Source organism: Phalacrocorax carbo, chromosome 17 (genome assembly GCF_963921805.1).
Source record: "Phalacrocorax carbo chromosome 17, bPhaCar2.1, whole genome shotgun sequence".
Taxonomy (NCBI): domain Eukaryota; kingdom Metazoa; phylum Chordata; class Aves; order Suliformes; family Phalacrocoracidae; genus Phalacrocorax; species Phalacrocorax carbo.
Genome location: NC_087529.1, coordinates 5,427,233 through 5,439,365, shown reverse-complemented (window position 1 = coordinate 5,439,365; position 12,133 = coordinate 5,427,233). Strand labels below are relative to the sequence as shown.

Below are 12,133 nucleotides of genomic sequence, written 5' to 3'. Positions count from 1 at the left end.
TAAACACCCATGAAGAAAGGATGGATGAAAAACACACACCTCCTGATGAAACTGAGGCTGGCTGTGGAACAGAGGGCTGACCATTTTCTTAGAAAACTTTCTGTCTGTATCCTAAGGAATCTTTTGTCCGCCAGTGCAAAATTCAGATTGCAAGGCGCCCAGCAAGCAGAGCAGGTGCCCAGGAAGATAAAACAAGCTGAAGCCCTCTATTTCTCAATTTCTAGTCAAAGTCATTACCCTAAACGTAACGCGTGTGGGATTTGGCTGTGTTTTCACACGCCTTCCAACATGCATTCCCTGCTCTGGTATTTCCACGGTGACAAACCCATGCTACTACAGCCGATGACATGGAGCAAAACGAGCAGTGGCAATCATCAAAGCAGAATTTAAATACCCGTGCCTTAAAGCGAGGGGCCTGAAGGGCAGAGCAGAGCGCTGCGGGGTGTCCGGCGTGCGGTGCGGTGCGGGTAGCGTGGCGCTGGCCGGGAAGGCAGGCCCACGAGATGGCACTCTCTCACTCGGTTCCCCGCTACGGCCCAAAACCAGAGCGTGCAACTCCAGCTATAAATTACACAGCCAGACGGCTCTCATCACCGTGCCCGGCGCTTGAAGGAGATTCAGAAAGGTCTGCCGCAATTCCCTCTCGCTCAGGCAGGTCAGGATTGGGTCCTTCAAGTCTGTGCAAATGCTTTTAGCCCCACGGCTTTAAATTATGAAAGGTGACATGTGACCTCTGGTTTGTCTCATGAGACCAGGCACAAGATTTATAAATATTTCAGAAAGCTGGCTCTTGCCCTAAACAAAGGGACTCTGCACATTTTGTGAGGCTGGATCTGGGGATGGGGTGGGGAGCAGGAGGACAGCAGAGAGACGGAAGGGCTGCTGCTCAGGGTACCGTCCCCCAGACCTAACCAGACCCGGGTTTCAGACCTGCCATCTCTGTCACCAATTCTGAACACTTCCCCCTTACACCAGCACACAGCCATCTGCCTGTTGACCAGCCTGGAGCTCAGGACAGCATTAACGGGAGCAGAGATGGCACCTCTCTCATCCTGATTTTGGTCCCAATAGCATTCACATTTTCGTATAAGCTTTTGCAGTACAAAGCATAAAAGATGTGGACAAGTGGCTGGAGAAGTAGGGAGGTTCAGAAACATAGGGAGGTTCAGAAACCTCCAGCTCGCTCTGCTGGCATGCTTTTCAGCAGCTTTAATTTCCCCATGAAATTCATAAAATGTTGCTTTCTCAGTCTCTGTTTTTAGATGGGTATTTGAGCAGAGCAGCCACTGTAATGCTGCATGTGCGAGCGCCCTGTGCAGACGTGCACGCAGCTGCACGGAGGGGACCATTCTTTGTGTACCTTAACATCCCATATTCCTAGGATGATTTCCCTCTTTCACAGCTTGCCTGTTTTATAACAGATTTGATGCAGGAGAAGACAAATTGTCTCACAAAGGAAGGACGACAAATCATCTTGCAGCTCTTAACAGGTTATTTTTTTTCCCTTTAAAAAGGAAATTTCCATAACAGAGGCGTCTGTCTTCTTACTAGGCATGTCAAACATCAAATGTTGGGACACGATGATTTCAGCCCATTGGCACTAACCGGGGTCACGTACACCACTTCACTACTGCTGGCTTCAAAATACACAAAAACTCCTTGTTCAAATACCAAACCTTCTAACAACTACAGTTAAAAGTGATATGGGATACGCAACTGCACCTACACGAGCTGACTTCTAAGGCTAAGTCAAAGGTTAGGGGGATAAAATCCACCAAACAAAACGATACACAAAGGGCAGAATGATACCGAAGCCACGGCGCCTCAGGACCAACAGGTTTAGTTTCACAGGACAACACATGCTTTTTTTCTCAGTTCCCAGCACAGCTCAGGTCTCCCCACACTAAGCACCCAGCTCCCAAACGAGCCAGCTCAGGGTGTGCAGCAGGGTACACATCACCTCCCCAGGAGGGTCCCTACATCTCCCCCGACGGACCCCAGAGGGTCCCTGCCACACCAGGGGGCTCTTCCAGAAGCCACAGAGCCCAGGTAGGCAGCTTGCCCTCCCACCCACAGCCTCATGCCAGAAACACCAGCTTTCTCTAAAATGTCAGAGCACCGCACACGCTGAGAGACTGCCCCGCACCTTACCGCTACGCCCTTTGTGTCCCAAAACACAGCCAATACGAAGCAGCACAACCTTTCTTCCAGGCTGTGTCTATATAAACTGAGAATAATTCTCCTCACACCGACACAGTCACCCAATGTTTCTGCAGCGCAGCACAGAAGCCGCTGGTTCAGTTGTTCCAGAAGGAAGGGCTTTGCCTCCTTTCAGGGACTTCTGCAATGGTGAACGTACTGGATTGACAATCGCAGAGCCCAAATTCCTCCATTAATCTAATCTCATGGTGTTTTAATACCCGAAGTACAAAGTGAGCTAAGTTAAATGCTGGTATCTCACCAACTTTTTTTTAAAAAAATGTTTTTATATTAAACTCTTATGTCATAGAAGTAAATTAATCTTTTAATACCAGGATTTCCTACTACATACTCCACTCTGCTTGCAGCAAGACACACAGTGACACTTGTCTTGTTTTAGTGTTGGATGTTTACCATGTGCAATGAAAAAGCATATTGGAAAAAACACTGTGTTGTTTTTGCTCGTGTCAGATGCACTTCAGTGTAACCGCAGTCCGATACGCTATCGAAATACAAAAATGGAAAACAACGCAACTTCATTGAGCCAAATACTTACTCCCCTTTAAGTCTCCCTTGTTCTCTGTAGAACTCCTGCCTAGATAAAGGAAACCACCAGCCCCCGGGCTTGTGCCAGCACTGCTGTGGCCAGCAGGAGCCGGGCAGGGATGGGGCCCCTGTGCTCGGCCCTGGGGAGGCCCCACCTCGAATGCTGGGCTCAGGTTTGGGCCCCTCGGGACAAGAAGGCCCTTGAGGGGCTGGAGCGTGTCCAGAGAAGGGCAGTGGGGCTGGGGCGGGGTCTGGAGCACAAGTGTGCTGGGGGGTGGCTGAGGGGGCTGGGGGGGTTTAGCCTGGAGAAGAGGAGGCTGAGGGGAGACCTTCTCGCTCTCTGCAGCTGCCTGAAAGGAGGCTGTAGTGAGGTGCTTGGTCTCTTCTCCCAAGTAAGAAGTGATAGGACAAAAGGAAATAGCCTCAAGTTGCACCAGGGAAGGTTTAGGTTTGATGTTAGGAAACATTTCTTCACCAAAAGGCTTGTCAAGCTCTAGAACAGGCTGCCCAGGGAAGTGGTGGAGTCACCATCCCTGGAGGTATTTAAAAGACATGTAGATGCGGTGCCTGGGGACATGGTTTAGTGGTGGACTTGGCAATGTTGGGTTAATGGTTGGACTCGATGATCTTAAAGACCTTTTCCAACCTAAGTTATTCTATGATTCTAAAGCACTGCAAGAGTGAGAATGTTGCTTGGGAAAATACACAACGTCCTTGCTGAATCCAAGGGAAATGCTTCTAATCCAAACCTTACTGGCAACTAGATAATCTGCATCTTAATTCAGCTTCCAAGCAGGCACTGGTCTGCTCATGCAAGAACAAGAGCAGGCTGGGTGCTCTTCTACCAAGCATGACCTGAGGCCAATGGGACTGCTGGAGCCATGGGCTTTATTTCTTGCACTTGGCCATGGGATTTCAGGCAGTGATTCCTGCCCTGAGCCTAATTCTGCAGCCTTGCAAGTCTGCCCTTCCAAAGTCAGACACAAAACATACCACCACAGGTGTGGAGAGACTGTTTATATATGTATGTATATACATAGAGGTATCTATATAGATACTTATATCTATATAGATACTTATCTATGCTAAGTATGGTGCACTGGAAATACCTGGTCAGCACTTGACCACATACCCAAAAAAAAAAAAAAAAAAAAAAAAAAAGCAGGGGAAATACACTGTGATCAGCCCTACTGCATGGGCAGTGCTGACTCAGGGGCTGGACGAAGGGAGCCGCAACACGGACATGCATCCCTAGCTTGAAGCCCCAGTTGCCTGGCATTCCTACACACCAGGGACATGACAGTAAGGTAACTCCCACCACAGGCAAACTGGTTATCTGGCTAAACTAACACCATCAGCTGGTGGTGTATGACCAACACTTCCCGAAGGCAGGGACCAGTTCACTAACTGATGACAATCACAATGTTGAGAGGTCTGAGAAGAGCAGGGGAAATCTTCCCAGCCCCCAGAAAGGTTTCTGTGCCTCACGTTGTGGATGGAACTGCATGGTTTGACACAGTCCCATTACAGCCACCTTCCTCCCCCTAATTTGGCTCATAACGGATGCAAAGTCCTCCTCTGTAATGAAGAACCATTTGCCAAGGTAAAAAGCAACCTATCTAAAAGCCAATATATTCTCCCCCACGTTCACCCAGTTAGAAATTCCCGTTTAGAATTTCAGCTTGCACTTGAGAACACGTCTCTTTTGTCCTGCCTGACTTTACTGCAGAAAAGCCTCCTTTTGCCTCCCATTTCTGCACTGGGTGCCATCTTTAATGATGATGTATGGGTGTCCTTTTCCTCAGCGGTGCTGTGGGGAGGGGGTCAAACATGTGACACTGCCAGCATGTGTATCAACAGCAAATTATAAACCGTGTCAATCCAAGTTAATGCAAAGCTGTAATCCTCTTTAACAAGAGATCAAATCAGTGCCATGAGTTATGTTCATTCTGTAATCTGATAAGAAATAGAGTGAGCCTCTAATAAAAGAGTAATGAGAGCCCTTAATGATGCTGTTAAAAGGTAGCGCCAGTTAAAATATTGCTGTTGTTCCAGCTGATTAGATCACTGTTGCATATTTGCACAATCTTGTTTTACCTGTCAGAATAACCTGAGTCGTCTTGGGAGATAAAGGTGTTTGGACCAAACATCTGTGTCCTTACAGAACATCCCTCCTGCAAGTTACTGTCCTCCAGAGGTAAAATAATGACATTCATCAAACTTAGCAGTAATTTGATATTATACCTTTTTTTAAAGTGTCTGTGTTTAGTCTCTGTTCCACACACACATACAGTGCAGAGATCTGAAGATCTATATATCAAAGCTGACAGAAAGATATAACAAAACCAAAATCCACACACAGATCTTCTTCCCAGGAACACAGACTCTACCTGACCTTGCCACAACTAGGCTGTTTATAGGATCCACTCCTGCAGATACGTCAACTCTGCATGTACTGAAAATGTGCTCACTTGTCTATGGACCTGCAGGCCTTCAGTGGGAACCTCTAGCCTCAGTCTGCCCGTAAAGAAATACACCCACCTAGCACAAGACCTTTCTGCAAGTGCACAGATGTCTGATCTCCTGAAAGCATGACGCTGTTCAGAGCTAGCCCAGCTGAAGGTGACTGCACAGAAGATCTGGGTTCAACTACAGCTCTAGCCCAGACCTGCTGCGTCACCTTTGACAAGTCTCTGAGGCTCCTGACTCATGGATTTCTGGACCCAAATGCCTTTGGAGATATGGGCTATCATTTCCCTGTATCTCGTTTCCCAAAGTGTAAACCAGAGAACGCTGGCATCTTCCCAACTCTGTTGCACATGGTGGTACTGAAGAATGATTATATCAAAGGTTACACTATGCTAGATACTGGAGCAATGGGATCAGGGAAGTACCCTACGTCCTGAAGATGGGAAACACGTATCTCCAGGGAAGTCCAAGAAGCAACACCCACATGACACCACTATCAAACCCAGGTATAATCACAACCAGAGAGAGATCAACCCTGTTCTAAACCTGGGTAATTCCTCCCCAAGACAGCTACCCTCTCCTCTGGACAACCACCACAGAATGCTTACATTCAAGCTTTCACCCTCAGGTTCCTTGTCTTAGGGCAGGCCCATTTACATAGCAATGACCTTGGACCGATTAGAAAAACCTTGGCCCAAGAGTACAACAAATGTATTTAAGTCTATAAACATATACCCCAAGATAACCATAAAAATCACTTTCCAGTGTATGTTTTAAAATACTACCAAAGAGGGGTTAAAACAGAGGAGGGCTTGAGGCCACCAGTGTCCACACATTACAACATAATATATGTGAGCACAAGGTTAAACAGCCATGCCCATGCGTAGGGTGCATGAAAATCTGGCAAGTGGAAGATTAATTGCCTGCATGAATGCTATTATTCCAACCAGCAGCAAGAATAAGAAAGAAAGTGGCAGTGATGTTGACAAAGGCAGTATACTTGCACGATTCTTTTCCCAAATTCAGGCTGTAAAACAATTCTGGAGTGACTGTTCATCCCCTTCTCCATGCAGGGATCAGGCTGCTTCTCGTCACACACATCTGCCCTTTGTTTCCCCAGCCAGTGGCAGTGGCAAGTGATAAACCTGACGTGCCAGATTCCCACAAGTCCTGGGTGTCCCACATGACAACACCATGCAGGGACCTTCAGGTTTGCGCTAGCAGTTCACTGCACGATTTTAAGGTCTCTCTCTGCACAGCCAGAGTAGTGCCTTAAAATGGCTTAAATGTACAGGAGAATCAGGCCCCAAATGTATTCCTAGTCTGCATTAGCTATTTAAATATACAGAAAACAGCAAAGTGCTACACAGACTCGTGCTTTCAAAAGCACGGCAAGCAAAGCAAGGAAACGGTCACAGGCAACTCCCTTCTGCTTTCGCCCCAGTGACAAAGGGCTTGTGCAGCTCATCACAGTGAGCAAGGACTTGGCACAGCCAAAGAATCACCACCGGCACCCCCTGGACTCTATGCCATCTCCACAAGCTTCTGCCCATCCACATCTGCACATACATATTTACTACTGACATTTTCCATGTATCTACCTGCCACTGTAGCCCCTGGTAGAACTTAAGAGGAATGTTCTGCCGGCTGTTTCTACAACCCTTTTTTGTATACAGCTCACTGACACTTTAAAATTTCTCACACCACAACAGAGTGCCCCGTTGTTCAGATGTGTATTTGTTTTGGGGTCATGCCTTTTAAGTGCCTGACCAGACGAAAAAAATGGCTTAGAGCATGATCACATCACTGCGAAGGGTATACTTGCATTTTCAATCTAGTAATTCACACTTGTAAACAATAAAATTACCTTCTTCTGTCACAAAGGAAAGCTGTTATCATTACTGCTTCCCTCTCATGCATACAGGCCTGGTCCTTTCTTTTAAATTCACCTGCAGTTTAAAGCAGATGTTCAATTCTTCTCGCCTTGTCCAGTACAGCTGTGTGCTGCTAGAGAGGTATTATGGCCCACGGCAAGTGCAGGGGCATTTTAAACAGGGATGTGAAGTGAGCCCTATAGAGTGGCTATGATCTTCAAAAAAATGACTGACAGCAACCGACATCTTCATTTTGGGAGAGCTGAACCAAAACACCTAGAGAGGCCTAATTTTCAGACACTGGCCACTCCAGTGTTCTAGATATGTTTTATGTCTGGATGCAAACACAAATGGTGTAAACTAGGGAGGAAAGGAAGGCAGCTAAGATAAGCAACGCCCAGGTTTTCAGTGTGCAAAGCAAGAATGCCCACCCAAATGTGGAACGGCTGCTGCAAATACGAAGCAAGAGTCTGTTCCTAAAGCCCACATTGAACACGACAAGAAATAACAAGCCTAAATTACAGCAGAAGGAAATTTAAGCTCAACATTAGGACTAAATAATGCCAAAGCACATCCCGTGGGGAAGAAGTTGCAGAGAAACTGCTTAAGGAAGGGTGCAATGCCTGCAGCAGACAAATATAAGGCATATTCTTTGTGTTACAGGTAACTAGCAGGTATTTTGGCAAACAGTGAGGAAAGCTTAGGCTTCTATTTGTGCGTCTGTCTCTTGCCTGAAACAAAAGCTTTCACTAAGAAATGAAATTATACTACTAAACCTCTGTTTTCACAGGCACTTCTCAACAGCAGAACTCCGCTGCTCAGAAGGGAATCACAGAGTCACAGAAACACAGAGCGACCTGCTCAAGGTCATCCATGAAGCCACCAGCAGAACTAGGAACAGAACCTGCCCAGCCTGATTCCGGCATTGCTCCATCCATGTCCAGGGTTTGCTTCAAAGCCTGATCTTGGCAGAATGGGATATAGCTGCCCACATGATACGACCCTCAGGCACACTTGCTGGTGTGTGAACACATCAACCGACAGTCTCACTCTAGACAGCTAAACCAACATCAGGAGATAAGTGACTAAAATGCCATTAACAGAAAATATGGCGGGCCTCCAAAGTGACTAATAAACTTAATGTAAGAAATAAGTTCCCGCAGTCAGACAATAAGCAGCAGCAGCTGCTGCCACACTGCTGCCACCAAAGAATCAGTAAAACATGCAAGCGATGTAATAACCTGCTCAATGTGAAGAAAACCCCCAGGAGACATTTTCAGTAAACCAAATGTCAAACACTCTGTCCCTACCACAATGATAACTATGTCGACACAGCATAACGTAGATAGCATCCTATTAGCTGTAATAGCTTCTGAGGGTCAGCCAGACCCCGTGCTGTTTGTGGTGGACTCAAGGTGTCTCCTGAGAAGCAAGGGGAATAAGGGTTATGAAGATGGCAGCCAGATGAAGTGTAGCTGAGGCCCAAGGAGGCTGTTGTGCAGAGCGACTCCGCTGCCCCAGCTGTTCTGATGCACTTCATGTTTGCATTGGCTCGCTGGCGGATTTTGGCTTACAGAATACATCTTCTACACAACTTTTGGAATGCAAGTGAGCGGGGTGGACTGCGAAGGAGGAGGCAACGTCACCTCTAGGGACAGCAAATGTAGTAAAACTCCTAGATTATTAGGATCAGTCTCACTATTTTTTTCACCGTCCTCTCCCTCACGCACACCCCATGCAAGCTAAGCTTGCCTTCATTCTGGGGACAGAGCAGGGGTCTGTACGCCTGCCTAACCTGTACGGCACTGCAATACCTATTATACACAAAAAATGACAGGCACCCTTACCTCATTCAAAATTCTCAAAGCATAAGTAATAACCAGTCACCTAGACATAATACTAAGACAAATACTAGCGTCATGGGTATTATTAATGCATATGGTATGAACTGGTTCTTCCTAAACACACATATGCCACCTGCTAATTACGCTCAGACAAAAAGATGTGGGGAATGAGCAGCACATCCCAGAACAATTTCTACAAGATGCTACAATGCTGCTAGGAACGTGTGTCTGTCCTGTCCCATGTTTTATGTGGCGCCACCCAAAACAGCAAAGAACCCAATTCCATACAAGTGAGGAGGGCCTTGCCAGCTGGGAAGCGCAGAGAGCTGCTAGCTCACAGCAGTAACAAAAATGCACTTTATTATTTGCTAAATAGGCAAAGGTGTGTCTGTCTAATCTCACTGTGCCAAAGCCACCTGTGTCCCTCTCTTCTATGATCCAGGTAAGGGGGTGGAAGAACTGACCATCTTACATGGCAGGACGCACAGCTTTCACCCTACACATCCAATGCATTTATTTTTGTGCCAAAAGGGTCTAAACAATAATCAGAAATCAGAACAGATTTCTCACTTGAAAAAAAAGAAAAAAATAAAGAGTAAAGAAACTATGAGAAAGATGCATGGATGAAACAGCACAGGTGTTATTATGGACACAAAACATCTTAGTGCCAGCTTACTGGTGAGCTCTCATCCAGAAGTCTGTGCAATACCCCAAAAGGCAAACAGCCTAAGAACAGCAGGTATTTGGTTTCCATTTCACAAACAGACAAATGACATCTCTCTCACACAAAGCACAAACATGTTCCACAACCCAGGGGAAAGATGTTTCTCAAGCCTCCTACATCCATTCACCGGAGAAATTATTCCACCTCCTTCCCACAAAAAGCTCAGCATTTCAAGATTTAGTTTAAAAATGTAATACTTAAGAAATATGGGTGTATATGTAGAAAAACTATCTAGTAACTATGCAGAAAATTTCACTGATATTTGCTTTACTAATTAGCACATTAAAACATTATAGACTTCCAATAAAATTCTTCACTCTTTAAATAGACATAAACACAAGCAACATTTAGACCTTGAGTGAATCTTGACGGACCTGTTACAGTTATTAACGGATTTAAGAAAATGCATACTAAACAGAATTTAAAACAGTTGCCATTTCTGTTAAGAGACAAGGTCTCTGTAAGTTTTGACTGAACCTGAAGACACCAGATAACTTAGCTGTCTATTTCCAAAGTAATTCTGTAAGACTAGAAGATTTCGAAATCAGAGGAATTTTAAAGCAGGAATCAAAATGTAGGTACTGAGATTTATGAAAATCTCTCGTTTGGTGCCACAGTAATTACAGAGTGAGAGCTCAGCCAGACTGCCTGGACAGATGTGACCAAGACACCCAGACTCTGATTCCAGTGACAAATGGTTAACTGATAAGAAGAAATGGAGGGGGCGACAGACTGAAGAACAGGTCAATATCATGCTGTCATGAAGCCATTTGAGAAACATAATTAATCTATTACTCACCTGGCATCATCATTCATTGTACAGTGGTCAATAGGTGCCATGAAGCTCACCAGCTTGCTATGGACATGATACCTGAATAGTGCAGGAAATAAGCAGGCAGCACATTAGTAACTATTAATGAAAAGGAAATGTTGTTGCTTGAATAGAAACATACCAGTCCCTGAAATGCAAAGCACCGGCTCTCCTGGTGGCTGATACCTAATGAGTCACTAGTTGTAGCTGGCAATTCCCCCTCCTTTCCCTCCTCCTCTTTTCTTATAACATGGACACAAGAATAATCAGATGATACAATGAACTGAATAGCAAGCAAATCCTTTTTTATCACAGCCAGAAAGAGGACATACAGTATCCATTAATTGTGTGCGAGCACCTAATCAGACTCCCAGACAGACAACCCTGAGAAGTCAGAGACAGAGAAATAACTCGTTTTCAGCCTCCTGTTCAGCTGGTGTCTTAATCACCTTCTGGAATTTGTGCTCCAAGAGCCCACTGCAGGCAGCAGAAGCGTCAGAGCATCAGACCTTAAGCATCCATCTGCTACCACTTTTTCCTTGCTCTGTGGTATCTAGGGCCCTAAAGGGTATCAAAATCCCACTCTGCTAGCCATATCCGTAGTTGGAAAGTCTTACATTGAATAACTTACAAATGGAGCATGTGAAACAGGCAAAGGAGACAGGAAAAAGAAGAGATGGGCAAAGAAGAGATGGGGCATGTCCAAGGTGATACAGTGTCTCAGCTTCTGATCCACCAAAATATTTCTGCAAACTGTGCTGTGCTTCCAGATATGGGATCCCCTTCCCGCTTTCCACACTGGGCCAGGAACTTGCAGTAGCTTTTCATGACTTATATTCAAGGAGCTGACATATAAAATTTAACAGAGTACTGAAAAAGTCTGAATGAAAAGGTGGCTTTAAACCCCATTGTCTAAGGGCAGGGGATTCCAAACCAATGGCTTTCAGTGTACACTGCCATGCTGCCTACCCAAGTCTGAAATGTTTTATCCAAACTGCTGCTATTTTTAGAGCTTGACAAATAGCAGGCAAAAGGATTCACAAGCATTTGCCCAGAATCACCTTTCCACTCTTGTCACCTGTGCACTCCCTTTTGTTTGCTTATGCAGGAACATCCCCTCGAGGGGATTTTTAGCTCACAAGACTATTTCAGAATGGCTCTTCAGGCACAGCACATGCTCACCCTTACACAAGGGCTTCTCTGCACAATCAAGTCTTTGTCACTTGTAATGGAAGCAACCGCCCTGGTCTAAGGCTGTAATGATTGAGTCAGGGAACAGACGTTGCTGTGCTGGGCTAGTACTGCAACAAACAACAGGTCAATAGACTGGACTATGAAACAGCTCACTTATGACATATTAACAACTGATGGATTAATACAGATCAAAGCTTATACAGGGATGTTTATGTGCAGTGGTGGGAGGACTTAGCAATTCTGATAAATTCTCTGACACGAGCTGTTTGTCCAGAACTAATTACTGTCATATTTTTTAAATCAGGACTTTAAAAATCCCAGTCTAGCAGATAAAAAATATTTAACTTCATTCACAGGAAGACATCCCATGCAGCACAGGACCAGAAATCACTGACATGAAAAACAGGCCCATACACATCACTTCTCCGTATCTACCTCAAGAACAGGCCTGTCCTGGAAAGGGACTGCAGAG

The 12,133-nt window shown here is 45.5% G+C and overlaps 1 protein-coding gene across 1 annotated transcript in view; it reads right to left on the bottom strand.

Moving 5' to 3' along the window:
* Positions 1–12,133, bottom strand: part of AATF (apoptosis antagonizing transcription factor) — a 57,779-nt gene that overhangs the window by 7,193 nt on the left and 38,453 nt on the right. Inside the window, exon 11 of the mRNA XM_064467725.1 lies at positions 10,456–10,527. Within this exon, the coding sequence (XP_064323795.1) occupies positions 10,456–10,527 (72 nt within the window). The remainder of the gene's footprint in view (positions 1–10,455; positions 10,528–12,133) is intronic.